Raw genomic sequence first — 18434 nt, 5'->3', positions numbered from 1 at the left:
GGCTCATGCAGACATAATGGCAGCTCTAAGTTGGGTCACATTGGATGGTGGCGTTTCCAAGCTACTATGAAGTGATCTTTCAACTTCGTTCCACAAATGCTCAATAGGATTGTGGTCAGGGGACTGAGTTGGCCATGGAAGAAAGTTAAACTCTGATTGATGTTCCTCAAACCATTTTGAGACCGATCGAGCACGGTGGCAAGGGCCCACAATAGACGTCTTTTCCTATTTTTCTGTAATATCAATGGCAATCTTGATGGTCTCCTGCTGCTAAAGCCCATCCTTTGCAAAGTCCGTCTTGTTATGCGTTGTGATGCACCTGCATTGTATTCAGCTGTAATTTGTCATGTTGTTGCCATTCTGTTGCTGCGGACTATGCATGCTACTCGCCTTTCACCTCTCTTGTTCACCAACCTTTTTCGACCAGAATAGTCCTTAATGGTTTTTTCTCAACTGCCACTTTCTAAACATCCGAGATACTGTTGGGTGAGAAAATGCTAAGAGTCGTCCTTTCAGAGAACACGAGCTCTTCTTGCACAGACGATCATCCCTCAAAGTCACTTAAATCTTGCGTCTTACCCATTTTCACATTAAATTCAGTGATACCTGCTAAGTTTTCCTTATATAGGCAACTCTGCCTTGTTACGTCACTCTACGTCACTGTTGGACTGGTTAACTTTTAAATAAGGGGTGTCTCTAATTTTTTTGGGCCACTCACTGTATTTAAAAAAAATCCTGTTCTTTGAAAGAAAAAAAAAAAAACTGCCAGTCAAACCAGCGGAGGAAGCAACTGGTATTGTTTTAGGCTGGGTGCACACATAACAGAGCGTGAAAGGTTGCGTTTTCTGTCATGTGTGGTTTTTATTGTATTTGTGCTGGTTTTCCGCAAATGCGGTTTTTCTAGCGTTTTGCATGCGTTTTTACGAGTTTGCGATTCGCATATACAAAATGCATATGCATTTTGTATGCGCTTTCAATGCGTTTTTACATTGCGTTTTATGCAAATCACTAGGAAGACAACAGGAAGCGGAAATACATCACAAAACAATAAAAAACCTGCATATAAAAAAAGCATACAAAACGCATACAAAACCCAATACATTGTGTTCTACCTCATGCCCAAGAGGCCTCCCAGCCAAGCCTCTAGGACACACAACTGGGGCGGAGCACACATGAAGAGTGCGTGCAGAGTGGACCGCTCCTGTGCCCTTCAGCGGTGAGTGGATGTGAGTCGCCCCCCTGCCCCCCACACCCCCCATTCACTTTGAATTTGCTATTCAGCACCTTCACATCATCAACATAGGATCAGCTGATCCTTCCAATTTTTCTTACCCAACTCACAGAGGAGCAAAAACTCTGTCAGTCAAGTCACTGAACTTAATTCTGAATGAGCACTTATGAAGAAAAGGTTTCCTCACAAATTTGTATGGAAAACAACTTAACACTCTGCAACAAAATTTTGAGCCTTATTTCTTATATCCTATAAGTTCCTATAGCTGTTCTAATGTGCTCTGTCTTACTGCAGCCTTTCCTAGTTGCACAGTGGCTGTATTATCTCTGTTATATGATCTAATCTTCTTTCTTCTGTCGGGTCTGTTGGGCTGAGGCAGTCAGGCTGGAATGTGCTGTGCTGCTTGTGATTCGATAGAAGCTATACACACCCTCTCCAGGCCCCCTGCATACTCTGTATGACTCGCACACTGAGCTACTCTCAGCCTATCACGTGCTATGTCTTTTGTTTGTAAACACTGCCTAAAAATGGCAATTACAAGCCAAGATTGCAGCAGAGAGTGGCAGAAACAGCACAGAGTGGCCCAGGAGAACATAATGAATAGAATGGTATGATTTTTATTGTAAGAATTTTACAGTACAGATTCTCTTTAAAGAGGAAGTCCAGTGAAAATAATAATAATAAAAAAAAAGTGCTTCATTTTTACAATAATCCTATACAATAAAACCTAACTGTCCCTGCATCATCCACTTTCCCTGTCTGTCCGTCCGTCCGTGGTTTTTTTGTACTGCGCATGTGCGCAGTACAGTCAACCGTTGGGAAGGGAGGAAGGGCCAGGGAGCAGGGCGGGCGTGTGCACGCGCGGCGGCAGGAGTGACTGCCAGTGTGGCGCGGTATCACTACCTAGAGCCCCTTTTTAAACGGGCTTAGGTAGACTAGTTATGTATAAATGATTTAGTCAGTGTTTGCCCGTTGTAAATTCTTTCCTCTCCCTGATTTACATCCTGACATTTATCACATGGTGGCATTTTTACTACTGGCAGGTGATGTTGCTGCTGCTTGTTTTTTGGGAAGTTGGGCATTTCCCACAATGCAACAAGGTTCACAGACAGGAAACTGCCAGGACCATGGTCCTCAGAGTTTCCTGTGGGAGGGTTTCACCACAATATCAGCCATACAGAGCCCCCTGATGATCCGTTTGTGAAAAGGAAAAGCTTTCTCATGGGAAAGGGGGTATCAGCTATTCTTGGTCACGGTTTCTCTTTAAGGGATATTATGTATATAAATATCTTGCATAGCCTGTCTATCCCTGCCCAGAACAATAGAGAGACTGGACCAGAACCATGAAAAAGTCATGCTGTAGGAAACATTTCAGTAGCTCCATCTGCTGGCCACAAATAGATCAAGAAAAAAAGTCATACATACATTTTATATTTACCCAACTAAAAAAAAAATGGGTAAAAAAAATCTAAAGGTTAACTTAAAATGTCACTCTTGGCAAATATTAGAAAAATAGGACAATCGCCACTGAAAAGTTTCAAGTGGCCTCCAGTCCTCCTCTTCTTCCTACTTCCAAGGTGTATTCTCCTCACCATGCCACTTTGAAGAATTTGGTGACTGACCACCATTGTCCTCCCCGCCGCTTTCATAGTTATATAGTCAGGGCCCTTTCACACGGGCAGCTGACAAGCGGTAAAGTCACAGCCTGTCAGCTGCTCTCCTGCACTAAACACTCGGTGCCAGTACTGTACAGGCGGCCCCCTACCCACGAAGTGAGATCTGAGCACTGCAGCAGCTGCACTCAGACTCGACATGTCACGGTTCCAGGGCCGGAGCTACCATAGGAAAAAATGGGCAATTGCCCCAGGGCCCCAGAGCCTGTAGGGGCCCCAAGTTGTCCCTCCCCATCTTAACTGTTGCTTCCCAGGGACTCTGCAGAGTCTGTTAAGTTGGGAGGTGATTGAGGGAGGGTCAGCAGCCAGCTCAGGGGCCCAGGAGGGAAATTGTTGGGGGGCCCCCAGCCTAATTTTGCCCTGGGGCCCAATTGTTACTTGAACCGGCCCTGCACGGTTCTCCACCACCCAGTAACGCCACCGCATGTCAGCGCTTGACATGCATGGTGTTACAACCGATGCAATTCAGCTGCATTTAAATTGCACCCGAATTGCACTGGCTGGCGACAGACGGAAGGCTGAGCTGCACAGCAAATGCACAATTCAACCATTTGTCTGAAAGGGGCCTTAGAAGGGTTGAAAAAAAGACTTACGTCCATTGAGTTCAACCAGAACAAAGCTACGACACTAGCCTCCACCCTCACATAGATCTGTTGATCCACAGGAAGGCAAAACACCCTTATGCTGAATACACACGGTTCGTTCCCGCATCGAATGCGCCGCTCGATTCCCGACGAATCGATTATTCCCGAACATTTCCGAGCGCATTTCGATGCTTTTTAGGTCGATTTACATGTAAAGTATGGCAAATCGACCTAACGATCTATCAAACCGCGAATCGGACATGTCGGAAATAAACAACGGGAATCGAGCGGCGCATCGATGGGAATCGATCCAGCATAACAAGGCTTGGACCAATTAGCCCTAAAAGGAAAAAAAAATCCTTCTTGACTCCAGATAGCAATCGGATATAATCCCTGGATCAACACCACCGGGAGTCACCCAGTAATTATAGCCATGGATGTCCTTCAATGCAACAAAAGCATCTAATCCCTCTTTAAGTGCAAATACAGAATTTGTCATAACTACGTCCTGTGGTAATACATTTCACATTTTATTCACCCTCTGTAAAGTACCCTTTTCTAAATAAGTGGGCAAAAACGTTTTCATCCATGTGCAGACCATGCCCCTCAGCCCTCTGCACAAGCCTAGGGACAAAAAGCTGGCAAGCTTATATATTGTCCTCTGATGTATGTACACGTTTATTAGATCTCCTCTCGGGCATCTTTTCTCCAGACTTGCAGTCACTGCCACTATAAAAAAGTAGGTGGGCAGCAGATCTTTCATTCAAAGTTGCTTCTATTAATGTGCTGTATTGACGATTCTTAGAAAGGTGGTCATTTTGAGAAACACAAATGGAGGATCTTCACTGGTGAGACTGTGGTGGAGGTGAAGGAGGTACCTGCAGAACAAAGACTGGAGACCAGGGCCAAATTTCTGGACAGGTCATTAAAGCCTGGGCCTTGGGTGGCAGTAACCAAGGGGGCACCTGAACATAAAAAAGGAGTTGCTACATAGTAAAGAGGAGGTTGAAAATGGTGAGCAACACATGGAAAAAGGGAAAATGATGCCTACGAGAGCTGTTCATGAAAGATAATGGTCTACACATGGAAGAGGGGGCTGCACATGGAATGAGAGGGGCGTTTCTGCACATGAAAGGGTAGTTACAACCTACTTGGCCTGGGGGCACAAAAAGCGTCAATACGGCCTCACTGTAGACCAGCACCACGCTTCCTAGGAAGATGGATTCTTACTTCTCCCCAGAACTAAATGTTCCTCTTGAGTTAAAAAAAGCAAAAACCCCAAAACCACCTTGTATTTAAGACCATCAATCGGTTCCCTTCCCTGAGGTCGATATGTCTTCACCAATGACATCTGGATCAGATGTGTAGTGAAGTAACTGACTGACAGACAAGGTTGCTTCCAGTTTTATGGTCCAGAAAACTTTTATCTGAAGAACTTCAGAGAAGGTCATTTTATGAGCATGTTCTCTGTGTCTAATTAGCTCCTTCCTCATCAGCTCTTCACAGAGTATTCCTATAAACAAATACATCAGCGTCTCGATAAATGCTAGGCCACCACTAGTGGTATTTGCTGGGTTCAAAGCGTTTACAGCTGTATCCTAATCACATTTACTTATATGAACTGTAAACAGTCACAGAGGGGGGATTGCACAAACAAGTCTGTAGACCATAACCAGATAATCACAAGGAGCACAAGGAAATACGGCTCTAAAATGATCACATTTGTGGTAATTCGAGATGGTCAATGAGATTATTTTTTTTTCAGCTTGTATGCAAATTGCATGCAGCCTGGAAACGGGCCATTCCAAGTCCAATATACTGTCCTGAATACATGCCCATGAAGGCAATAACACACGTGGCAACACAATAATCTAAAATCCACATCTGTTCAACAATACTTTTCAGGAGTAGATCTCACGTCTTCAGGTCTGCATGCATTAAGGGACTGTATCTCACTTGTTAAGGTCTATATGCGTTTCGGAAAGTGTATCTCACTTCTTCAGGTCTGTATGTTTTTCGGGAGTGTATCTCACTTCTTCAGGTCTGTATGTGTTTCGGGAGTGTATCTCGCTTCTTCAGGTCTGTATGTTTTTCGGGAGTGTATCTCGCTTCTTCAGGTCTGTATGTTTTTCGGGAGTGTATCTCGCTTCTTTAGGTCTGTATGCATTTCGGGAGTGTATCTCACTTCTTCAGGTCTGTATGTGTTTGTGGAGTGTATCTCACTTCTTCAGGTCTGTATGTGTTTGTGGAGTGTATCTCACTTCTTCAGGTCTGTATGTGTTTCAGGAGTGTATCTTACTTCTTCAGGTCTATATGTGTTTTGGGAGTGTATCTCGCTTCTTCAGGTCTATATGTGTTTCTGGAGTGTATCTCACTTCTTCAGGTCTGTATGTGTTTCTGGAGTGTATCTCACTTCTTCAGGTCTGCATGTGTTTCGGGAGTGTATCTCACTTCTTCACGTCTGTATGTGTTTCGGGAGTGTATCTCACTTCTTCAGGTCTATATGTGTTTCTGGAGTGTATCTCGCTTCTTCAGGTCTATATGTGTTTCGGGAGTGTATCTCACTTCTTCAGGTCTATATGTGTTTCTGGAGTGTATCTCACTTCTTCAGGTCTGTATGTGTTTCGGGAGTGTATCTCACTTCTTCACGTCTGTATGTGTTTCGGGAGTGTATCTCACTTCTTCAGGTCTATATGTGTTTCTGGAGTGTATCTCGCTTCTTCAGGTCTATATGTGTTTCGGGAGTGTATCTCACTTCTTCAGGTCTATATGTGTTTCGGGAGTGTATCTCACTTCTTCAGGTCTGTATGTGTTTCGGGAGTGTATCTCACTTCTTCACGTCTGTATGTGTTTCGGGAGTGTATCTCACTTCTTCAGGTCTATATGTGTTTCTGGAGTGTATCTCGCTTCTTCAGGTCTATATGTGTTTCGGGAGTGTATCTCACTTCTTCAGGTCTATATGTGTTTCGGGAGTGTATCTCACTTCTTCAGGTCTATATGTGTTTCGGGAGTGTATCTCACTTCTTCAGGTCTGTGTTTCGGGAGTGTATCTCACTTCTTCAGGTCTATATGTGTTTCTGGAGTGTATCTCGCTTCTTCAGGTCTATATGTGTTTCTGGAGTGTATCTCACTTCTTCAGGTCTATATGTGTTTCGGGAGTGTATCTCACTTCTTCAGGTCTGTATGTGTTTCGGGAGTGTATCTCACTTCATCAGGTCTGTATGTGTTTCTGGAGTGTATCTCACTTCTTCAGGTCTATATGTGTTTCGGGAGTGTATCTCACTTCTTCACGTCTGTATGTGTTTCCGGAGTGTATCTTGCTTCTTCAGGTCTATATGTGTTTCGGGAGTGTATCTCGCTTCTTCAGGTCTGTGTTTCGGGAGCGTATCTCACTTCTTCAGGTCTATATGTGTTTCGGGAGTGTATCTCCCTTCTTCAAGTCTGTATGTGTTGGGAGTGTATTTTGCTTCTTCAGGTCTGTGTTTCGGGAGTGTATCTCCCTTCTTCAAGTCTGTATGTGTTTCGGGAGTGTATCTCACTTCTTCAGGTCTGTATGTGTTTCGGGAGTGTATCTCACTTCTTCAGGTCTGTATGTGTTTGTGGAGTGTATCTCACTTCTTCAGGTCTGTATGTGTTTGTGGAGTGTATCTCACTTCTTCAAGTCTGTATGTGTTGGGAGTGTATTTTGCTTCTTCAGGTCTGTGTTTCGGGAGTGTATCTCACTTCTTCAGGTCTGTGTTTCGGGAGTGTATCTCACTTCTTCAGGTCTGTATGTGTTTCGGGAGTGTATGTTACTTCTTCAGGTCTGTATGTGTTTCGGGAGTGTATCTCGCTTCTTCAGGTCTATATGTGTTTTCGGGAGTGTATCTCGCTTCTTCAGGTCTATATGTGTTTCTGGAGTGTATCTCACTTCTTCAGGTCTATATGTGTTTTTGGAGTGTATCTCACTTCTTCAAGTCTGTATGTGTTGGGAGTGTATTTTGCTTCTTCAGGTCTGTGTTTCGGGAGTGTATCTCACTTCTTCAGGTCTGTGTTTCGGGAGTGTATCTCACTTCTTCAGGTCTGTATGTGTTTCGGGAGTGTATGTTACTTCTTCAGGTCTGTATGTGTTTCGGGAGTGTATCTCGTTTCTTCAGGTCTGTATGTGTTTCGGGAGTGTATCTCGCTTCTTCAGGTCTATATGTGTTTTCGGGAGTGTATCTCGCTTCTTCAGGTCTATATGTGTTTCTGGAGTGTATCTCACTTCTTCAGGTCTATATGTGTTTTTGGAGTGTATCTCACTTCTTCAGGTCTGTATGTGTTTCGGGAGTGTATCTCACTTCTTCAGGTCTGTATGTGTTTCCGGAGTGTATCTCGCTTCTTCAGGTCTATATGTGTTTCGGGAGTGTATCTCGCTTCTTCAGGTCTGTGTTTCGGGAGCGTATCTCACTTCTTCAGGTCTGTATGTGTTTCGGGAGTGTATCTCCCTTCTTCAAGTCTGTATGTGTTTTGGGAGTGTATTTTGCTTCTTCAGGTCTGTGTTTCGGGAGCGTATCTCACTTCTTCAGGTCTATATGTGTTTCGGGAGTGTATCTCACTTCTTCACGTCTGTATGTGTTTCCGGAGTGTATCTTGCTTCTTCAGGTCTATATGTGTTTCGGGAGTGTATCTCGCTTCTTCAGGTCTGTGTTTCGGGAGCGTATCTCACTTCTTCAGGTCTGTATGTGTTTCGGGAGTGTATCTCCCTTCTTCAAGTCTGTATGTGTTTCGGGAGTGTATCTCACTTCTTCAGGTCTGTATGTGTTTCGAGAGTGTATCTCGCTTCTCCAGGTCTGTATGTGTTTCGGGAGTGTATCTCGTTTCTTCAGGTCTGTATGCATTTCGGGAGTGTATCTTGCTTCTTTAGGTCTGTATGTTTTTCGGGAGTGTATCTCACTTCTTCAGGTCTGTATGTGTTTGTGGAGTGTATCTCACTTCTTCAGGTCTGTATGTGTTTCAGGAGTGTATCTCGCTTCTTCAGGTCTGTATGTGTTTGTGGAGTGTATCTCCCTTCTTCAAGTCTGTATGTGTTGGGAGTGTATTTTGCTTCTTCAGGTCTGTGTTTCGGGAGTGTATCTCACTTCTTCAGGTCTGTGTTTCGGGAGTGTATCTCACTTCTTCAGGTCTGTATGTGTTTCGGGAGTGTATGTTACTTCTTCAGGTCTGTATGTGTTTCGGGAGTGTATCTCGTTTCTTCAGGTCTGTATGCATTTCGGGAGTGTATCTCACTTCTTCAGGTCTGTATGTGTTTGTGGAGTGTATCTCACTTCTTCAGGTCTGTATGTGTTTCAGGAGTGTATCTTACTTCTTCAGGTCTATATGTGTTTCGGGAGTGTATCTCGCTTCTTCAGGTCTATATGTGTTTTCGGGAGTGTATCTCGCTTCTTCAGGTCTATATGTGTTTCTGGAGTGTATCTCACTTCTTCAGGTCTATATGTGTTTTTGGAGTGTATCTCACTTCTTCAGGTCTGTATGTGTTTCGGGAGTGTATCTCACTTCTTCAGGTCTGTATGTGTTTCCGGAGTGTATCTTGCTTCTTCAGGTCTATATGTGTTTCGGGAGTGTATCTCGCTTCTTCAGGTCTGTGTTTCGGGAGCGTATCTCACTTCTTCAGGTCTATATGTGTTTCGGGAGTGTATCTCCCTTCTTCAAGTCTGTATGTGTTTTGGGAGTGTATTTTGCTTCTTCAGGTCTGTGTTTCGGGAGCGTATCTCACTTCTTCAGGTCTGTATGTGTTTCGGGAGTGTATCTCACTTCTTCAGGTCTGTATGTGTTTGTGGAGTGTATCTCACTTCTTCAGGTCTGTATGTGTTTCGGGAGTGTATCTCACTTCTTCGGGTCTATATGTGTTTCGGGGGTGTATCTCACTTCTTCAGGTCTGTATGTTTCAGGAGTGTATCTCACTTCTTCAGGTCTGTATGTGTTTCAGGAGTGTATCTTGCTTCTTCAGGTCTATATGTGTTTCGGGAGTATATCTCACTTCTTCAGGTCTATATGTGTTTCGGGAGTGTATCTCACTTCTTCAGGTCTATATGTGTTTCGGGAGTGTATCTCACTTCTTCAGGTCTGTATGTGTTTCGGGAGTGTATCTCACTTCTTCAGGTCTGCATGCATTTGTGGAGTGTATCCAGCAATCGCTGGAAGCCGAATTATTTCATTCCCCCACTATCCATGGCGGCCTGGAGGGGGAATAGTAATTAAATCGGCCTGGACTTGTGCAGAAGCAGGATCAGCCATATACCGCTGTATCCTGCGCCCAAGTCTACCGGCGCCGATTTCAAATGTACTCCTCACGTCTTCAGGTTTATACTGTCCACAAAAAAAGGGCCCGTAGAAATGTGCTCTGGCTATTCTGGTGCTCTTTTTGGGCAAAGAGAAAACAAACACATTGTTAAATGGTGCTTTAATAACGGTGTTAAACTTTTCTAACTGTTTTGGATGGATGAAGTTCATAGGTATGGCCTCAGCAGGAGATAACTATACCAATAGAGGTTCTAAAAGATTGAAATAAATCAACTTCTAACAATTGGTAAAAAATAATGATATAAAAGCAATGACTTTCTAAGGCTTAACAGGTCTTCCTCAGGGCTGTCAGATGCAGTCAGAAGTATCAGCCACGCCCCATATACAGCATGTTTTAAAGGCTCCTTCCACGGCAAGTTGAGTTGGAGTTCTCTCAGCTTTACCTCATAAAGGTAAAGCCAAGGACATAAAGGCGCACACCATTACTGTGACAAAGCTTTGAGCAATCGGTGTACTCACCCTCTGACCCTTTACGCCTTGTATGCCTGGTGAGCCTCTCTGTCCAGCAGGACCCTGTAACAATACAATGGATTTTTCTCTGGTTATATTCCAGTACACAATGAGAATGAAAGGAACATGAATATGCCCACATGTAGAATGAATAAACTCTATTTTACTGTCATGAAATAATGGCCAAGACAGTGGCTGGGTCAGCGTGCCAGGAAGCTCATATCCCTCACACATCATCTGTGCGCTAGTGTGTTTGCTTAATGGTAATCACTGGTTACAAATCTTCCTGCTTTAAATACGGGTACAGTTTAGCTCCCCCCTTTTCTGTTTAATGGAGAATTGTGCTCCTTTGCTTACTGCCCATTTATGACATTTCTTGAATAAAAACCCCATCTATGCACTGAGGGGACTGCTTCATTATACACAGAAAGGAATGCTTAAAGTGTAACTGTTGGGCATAAAATCAAAAATCTATTCTTTATTTTTATCTGGTAAACAAGTAATACAGATGCTAACCAGGCAATCCAAAAGTTAAAATTACTATTATTTTTCTTGTTGATGAATGATAATTACTCAGTTTACATGACTCTTATTTGGTACACACAAAATTTGGTACACAAAAAGGAAGTTGCAGGGCATACTGGGGTGTCCTTTTTTGCTTCTCTAGTAGAGAAGTAGAAGTAGAGAAGCAAAAGATGACAACCCAGCATGCCCTGCAACTTCCTTTTTGTGTACCAAATTTTGTGTGTACCAAATAAGAGTCAGGTAAACTGGGGAATGATCATTTATCAACAAGAAAAGTAATAGTGATTTTAACTTTTGGATTGCCTGGTTAGCATCCTTATTACTTGTTTACCAGATAAAAGTAAAGAATTGATTTTTTATTTTATGCCCGACAGCTAAGGCCTCGTTCAGACTATACGCGCTGCCGTCCGCATTTTGGCAGCGCGTATAGTGTGCGACACGCAAGAACGGTAGAAGGGCATAGACAGCCCTTCTACCGTTCCCATCATATGCGCTGCGTGGCAGCGCGATTGCGCTATCGCGTACTGCATGCATTTTTGGGAATCGCAGCGCAGATCCCATTCATTGTAATGAATGGGATCTGCAGCGCAGCGCATAGGAGCGCAGATGGAGTGCGATCAGACGCGTTGCGTTCCAATCGCACAGCCATCTGCGCTAAATGATGTGAACGAGGCCTAACACTTTAAAGAGGAACTGTGGAGAAAATCAGGGCTGGTTCGTAGTAACAATGGGGCTCCTGAGCAAAATTAACCTGTGGGGCCCCCAACAGACCCTTCCCACCAAAAAACAGCATCATGGGCTCTTGGTTGCAGCCAAATTCCCCCAGGGAAGTAAGGAGTGCAAGTCAAGAGTCCCTAACAGTGCAGGGTGGCCTCTTGAGTGCCCCCCAGTGGCTGCAGCTCTTCAGCGCTTTGAGTCCAACAGGAGAAAAGCACTATACAAATGTTTGGATTATTATTATTTTATCATTTGAGTGGCCACTGCTTGGCCAATTTTACCCATTCCATGTAGTATGAGGGCTGAGAAATGTTAAATACTATGAACAGATTGCGTAGGTAAGCTCTCATACTACATAAAAGTGGTAAAATCGGCCAATCATTGGCCAATTAAAATTGGATGTGTGCCGGAGCCCTAATTCATCACGAGTGGAACAGTAGAAAAGTCACTTTGAGATTTACAAATGCTCGGGGGACAGTTCCAAAAGATACACCAAGGCTTATAGGCCGGTTGCTGTTCCATTGAATGAACATGAAATCTTATTGATGGCCAGGGCCAGATTTCTAGAAAGGCCACAAAAGCCCAGGTCTTGGGTGGCTGCTGCCCAAGGGGAGGCGGCTAGACATGGAAAAGGAGTAGCTGAATATGAAAGAAAAATCTGTAAATGGAGAAGGGAGGCTACAAAAGGGAGCAACATATGGAAGGGGGGCAGCTGCTCATGAAAGTGAGGGACTGCTGTACGTGGATTTTGCAAGCAGGAGAGGGGGCTTCACAGGGAATGGGAGGGGGGCTGTTGGGCATGGATAGGGAGCAACAACAAAAAAGTTGACCTGAGGGTAGAAAAACTATAAATCCAGCCTTGTTGATTGCTAAGAGTTCCTGCTTTCTGTACTAGTATAGTGACATACCGTAAATTAACCACTTTGCATCCAGACCTTGTTTCCCCCTCATGGACCAGAGCAGTTTTGACATTTTAGCTATGTCCCTATTTAATCAGCAATAACATTATCCCTACTTATGATACCTAAATGAAATAAGTATATATAGTATTTCAAGACCAATTAGGCTTTCATTGTCTGCCATTTTTTTCATTGAACGGTTTTGTTTGCTATGCATTTTAATAGGAAAGAGAGGAAAAAAAATAGAAAAAAACAAATTCCAGTTTAAAAATAAAAAGCGCTATTGTAGATAAAAATACAAATTTTGTTTGGCTATTTCTACTGTTTATCCCAAAACTTAAATTACGTTCCTGTCACAATTTATAGTGAAGATATTTTATATCCAAATAATGCTACAGTGTTTATTTTTCACTATGAACTGAGAATCTTATTGGCTCAGGGAACATATATTCGCTTTCACTAATTAGTGCTGCAGCAGACAGTGCCGGAGGTGTGCACAGGAGCAAGCCCAATCGTGCACAGCTGTGCTTCAGCTAGAAGACATATATCTACATCCTCGTGGCTTAGATGAAGTCACAGAGGACGTAGATATACTGTAGTGGTGGAAAAAGTGCTCCAAGTCAATTATATTTTGCTAAAAATAAAAATGTGATGTTAGTTTTTACTTACTGGTGATCCTGGAGGGCCAATAGGCCCGGGTGTACCGGGAGGTCCTGGATAGCCCTAAAAAGAAAATATTGTCAAATGTAACCTAAGGTACATACTGGATTAAAAAATGCATACATAAATCTGCTGTCTTTAATGGTAATATGTCTTTGGTTGAGGGGAGACATGTTGTGTTTGTGTCACGGGAGAGAGGCCTTGTTAGGCAATGAAGCAGGTGGTTTCAGCGCAAGGAGCTCACCGCCAGACACCAAAACCAGGCACCCCATAGGAGCAATGTTACGTTGCGTGGGGGTGTAAGGGTAATTCAGGGCTCTGTCGGCTGCCGGACCCCGAATTACTTCTCCCTCCGAGTTGTAACAACTTGGAGGGGGAATAGTATTTAACGCCGCCGGGGAGTTTTGCGGCAGCAGGGAGAACCGTCATTGGCTCTCCCGGTGCCCAACTCACCGCCGACACAACAATACGCACGCAGGAAGCAAGGCTGTGATAGGGTTGCCTGCTTACAAGAGGAGAGGCCGGCTGTGTTTGAGTGGTGGGCTGTGCTTCGATGGCGAGTAGCGGGCTGTGTTTGGATGATGGTTGGTATGCTGGGCTTGTGTGGCCGGTGGCGGGCTGTGCTTGAGTGGCGGGCTGTGTTTGGGTGGTTGGCTGTGTGTGAATGGCGAGTGGTGGGCTGTGTTTGGATGGTTGGCTGTGCATGAATGGCGAGTGGCAGGCTGTGTTTGGGAGATGGGTCGTAGGCTGTGCTTGGGTGGTAGACTGTACTTTGGTGGCGGTTGGTGGGCTTTATTTGGGTGACTGGAGCTAGGATATGCTTTGGTGGTGGGCTGTGCTTGAATGACAGGTGGCGGGCATTGCTTGAGTGATGGGTGGTAGGCTGTGCTTGGGTGGCAGGCTATGCTTGTGTGGTGATCTGTGCTTGGATAGCAAGTTGCGGGCTGTGTTTGCGTGATGAGTAGTAGGCTGTGCTTGGGTGGCTTGTATATGTTTGGGTGAAGGGAGGAAGGCTGTATTTGGGTGAGGGGAGGGAGGCTGTGGATGAAGGGAAGCAGGCTGTGTTTGGTTGAGGGGAGGTAGGGTATGCTTGGTTAAAGGGCGGTAGGCTTTATCTTGTTAAGTCAATGAGGGCTGTGTTTGGGTGACAGGAGGGAGGCTGCGTTTGGGTAACAGGAGGGAGGCTGTGTTTGGGTGACAGGAGGGAGGCTGTGTTTGGGTAACAGGAGGGAGGCTGTGTTTGGGTGACAGGAGGGAGGCTGTGTTTCGGTAACAGGAGGGAGGCTTTGTTTGAGTGACAGGAGGGAGGCTGTGTTTGGGTGACAGGAGGGAGGCTGTGTTTGGGTGACAGGAGGGTGGCTGCATTTGGGTGAGAGGAGAGAGGCTGTGCTTGGGTGAGGAGAAGGAGGCTGTGTTTGGGAACAGTGAAGTTCTGCTAGGGTGAGAAGCGGTAGGCTGTGTTTGGGAACAGTGAGGCTGTGTTTGAGTGAGGAGAAGGAGGCTGTGATTAAGAACAGTGAGGCTGTGATTGGGAACAGTGAGGCTGTGTTTGGGTGAGGAGAGGGAGGCTGTTTTGGAACAGTGAGGCTGTGTTTGGGTGAGGAGAAGGAGGCTGTGATTAAGAACAGTGAGGCTGTGTTTAGGAACAGTGAGGCTGTGTTTAGGAACAGTGAGGCTGTGTTAGGGTGAGGAGAGGGAGGCTGTGTTTGGGAACAGTGAGGATGTGTTTGGGTGAGGAGAAGGAGGCTGTGTTTGGGAACAGTGAAGCTGTGTTTAGATGAGGAGAGGGAGGCTGTGTTTGGGAACAGTGAGGCTGTGTTGGGAAGAGTGAGGCAGTGTTAGGGCAAGGAGAGGGAGGCTGTGTTTGGGAACAGTGAGGCTATGCTAGGGCGAGGAGAAGGAGGCTGTGTTTGGGAAAAGTGAGCCTGTGTTTGGGTGAGGAGAAGGAGGCTGTGTTTGGGTGAGGAGAAGAAGGCTGTTTGCGAACAGCAAGGCTGTGTTTGGGTAAGGAGAAGGAGGCTGTGTTTGGGTGAGGATAAGGAGGCTGTTTGCGAACAGTGAGGCTGTGTTTGGGTGAGGAGCGGTAGGCTGTGTTTGGGAACAGTGAGGCTGAGTTTGGGTGAGGAGAAGGAGGCTGTGATTAAGAACAGTGAGGCTGTGTTTGGGAACAGTGAGGCTGTGTTTGGGTGAGGAGAGGGAGGCTGTGTTTGGGAACAGTGAGGCTGTGTTTGGGAACAGTGAGGTTGTGTTTGGGTGAGGATACGGAGGCTGTGTTTGGGAACAGTGAGGGTGTGTTTGGGTGAAGATAAGGAGGCCTGGTTTGGGAACAGTGAGGCTGTGTTTTTGAGCGAGAAGAAGGTGGCTGTGTTGGGAACAGTGAGGCTGTGTTTGGGAACAGTGAGGCTGTGTTTGGGAACAGTGAGGCTGTGTTTCAGGGGCGTCCGGCTGTTTGGGTGCATGGAAAAATCCTGTGTTTGGGTGCTGACAATACAAATGACAATCTGAATCAGAAAAGACAGAAGTTACAGTAGCGGTACAAAGTGTGCATAGCTGTGGTGAACCACATGTAGGTAATGCCTAGGGGGAAGTGTGGGAAAATCTCAGACACTCGGTTCCAACAGCCCAGGTTACGCCACTCTGCACATTCCTCTCACAGCACATGTCCCGCGGCAGCTCCGAAGAGATGTTAAATTACATTTCCATGAATAAACCTCGTAACGTTACTCTGGTGGTCAATGAGACTGTTTAAAGCATAAAACGTAATGATGGAAATTTATTCTGTTCCTGAATAGCTCAGCAGAAACTCGGAAAATCTGAAACTTCCATCAGAAAACCGCAAAACAATCTTTACATAAGTTTCTGGTACGCGTTTGTGGAGGAGCGCGCTGCACGCCAGCGGAGATGTTTTCACTCAGTTACATGGATTACATTAGGATGGCTAATAGACTGCATTGGCTTCAGTACACAGCTGGAGCGCTCTACTCTGTGCCGAGATCCCAATCTCCCCAGACGCTCTATGTGACATCCTGTTACCCAACCTCATTAGGACCAGTTATTTAATAAAGTGCCGCTCATTTTTGCCAGAACGTAATGACATTTTAACTGTCGCCACGATAAAAGTAAAGACAAAGGCGCCATGTTAATAAAAGAAATGCTTAGAGGCGATGAAATACAATCATATAGGAAATACAATAATAAAAAAATCTGCATTCATCAGACTTAGAATGGCGAGCTGTTAAAGCCCGATTGCGGGAAAAAAGTTTTATTTTAGTTTAGGGGTTAGAACCTGTATAAGATTTTTACTGTGGTCCCGTGTCCCTGTCTGTAAGAGTTTCCATGGTGATTTACTGGCCACACTTGCCTTGGGAGTGGAGGAAGTGTGTTATGCTGGTCACTGTTGCTATGGTGGGTGGGGAAGGGGAGGTGGCCTAAGAGATTACACGTGGGGGGGAGGGGAAGTTGGCATGGTTTATATTTACGCCTCTTGGAGGAGGGGTCACAGCACACAGTGGCTTCAGAATGGGGGGGGGGGGGGGTTCTGTCGGGAAACCAATGCACTCAGGAGTCATTTATTTCTTACTCTCTCATTCCTCTTGCACATCTGTCTGTCAGTCATTGCTCACTCTCCTCTGACAATCATTTCCCACTCTCTCATTAATCCCTTGTATCTCTCCGTCAGTCATTTCCCAGTCTCATCTCTCTGTCTGCCATTTCCCACTCTCTCATTCCTCCCTCTTACCTTTCTATCAGTCATTTCTCACTCTCATTCCTCCTGCTCATCTCTCAGTCATTTTCCACCCTCTCATTTCTCTTGATTATCTCTCTGTCAGTCATTTCCCACTCTCTCATTCCTCTTGCTTATCTCTCTGTCAATCATTTCCCACTCTCTCATTCCTCTTGCTTATCTCTCTGACAGTAATTTCCCACTCTCTCATTCCTCTTGCTTATCTCTCTGTCAATCATTTCCCACTCTCTCATTCCTCTTGTGTATCTCTCTGTCAATCATTTCCCACTCTCTCATTCCTCTTGCTTATCTCTCTGACAGTAATTTCCCACTCTCTCATTCCTCTTGCTTATCTCTCTGTCAGTCATTTCCCACTCTCTCATTCCTCCTGCTCATCTCTCTGTCAGTCATTTCCCACTCTCTCATTCCTCTTGCTTATCTCTCTGACAGTAATTTCCCACTCTCTCATTCCTCTTGCTTATCTCTCTGTCAGTCATTTCCCACTCTCTCATTCCTCCTGCTCATCTCTCTGTCAGTCATTTCCCACTCTCTCATTCCTCTTGCTTATCTCTCTGACAGTAATTTCCCACTCTCTCATTCCTCTTGCTCATCTCTCTGTCAGTCATTTCCCACTCTCTCATTCCTCCTGCTCATCTCTCTGTCAGTCATTTTCCACTCTCTCATTCCTCTTGCTTATCTCTCTGTCAGTCATTTCCCACTCTCTCATTCCTCCTGCTCATCTCTCTGTCAATCATTTCCCACTCTCTCATTCCTCTTGCTTATCTCTCTGTCAGTCATTTCCCACTCTCTCATTCCTCCTGCTCATCTCTCTGTCAATCATTTCCCACTCTCTCATTCCTCTTGCTCATCTCTCTGTCAATCATTTCCCATTCTCTCATTCCTCTTGCTTATCTCTCTGTCAGTCATTTCCCACTCTCTCATTCGTCCTGCTCATCTCTCTGTCAGTCATTTCTCACTCTCTCATTCCTCCTGCTCATCTCTCTGTCAGTCATTTCTCACTCTCTCATTCCTATTGCTTATCTGTTTGTCAGTCATTTCTCACTCTCTCATTCCTCCTGCTTATCTCTCTGTCAGTCATTTCTCACTCTCTCATTCCTCCTGCTTATCTCTCTGTCAGTCATTTCTCACTCTCTCATTCCTCCTGCTTATCTCTCTGTCAGTCATTTCTCACTCTCTCATTCCTCCTGCTTATCTCTCTGTCAGTCATTTCTCACTCTCTCATTCCTCCTGCTTATCTCTCTGTCAGTCATTTCTCACTCTCTCATTCCTCCTGCTTATCTCTCTGTCAGTCATTTCCCATTCTCTCATTCCTCTTGCTTATCTCTCTGTCAGTCATTTCCCACTCTCTCATTCGTCCTGCTCATCTCTCTGTCAGTCATTTCCCACTCTCTCATTCCTCTTGCTTATCTCTCTGACAGTAATTTCCCACTCTCTCATTCCTCTTGCTCATCTCTCTGTCAGTCATTTCCCACTCTCTCATTCCTCTTGCTTATCTCTCTGTCAGTCATTTCCCACTCTCTCATTCCTCCTGCTCATCTCTCTGTCAGTCATTTCCCACTCTCTCATTCCTCTTGCTTATCTCTCTGACAGTAATTTCCCACTCTCTCATTCCTCTTGCTCATCTCTCTG

At 45.1% G+C, this 18434-nt stretch overlaps 1 protein-coding gene across 1 annotated transcript in view; it reads right to left on the bottom strand.

The window, feature by feature from the left end:
- The window catches only part of COL24A1 (collagen type XXIV alpha 1 chain), a 505872-nt gene that overhangs the window by 128613 nt on the left and 358825 nt on the right, over positions 1–18434 (bottom strand). Inside the window, exons 27-28 of the mRNA XM_068239109.1 lie at positions 13070–13123; positions 10269–10322 (exon numbers count right to left, since the gene is read on the bottom strand). Of these exons, the coding sequence (XP_068095210.1) occupies positions 10269–10322; positions 13070–13123 (108 nt within the window). The remainder of the gene's footprint in view (positions 1–10268; positions 10323–13069; positions 13124–18434) is intronic.

This window comes from Hyperolius riggenbachi, chromosome 6, assembly GCF_040937935.1.
Source record: "Hyperolius riggenbachi isolate aHypRig1 chromosome 6, aHypRig1.pri, whole genome shotgun sequence".
NCBI lineage: Eukaryota > Metazoa > Chordata > Amphibia > Anura > Hyperoliidae > Hyperolius > Hyperolius riggenbachi.
This window is presented reverse-complemented; position numbering and strand designations above follow the sequence as displayed.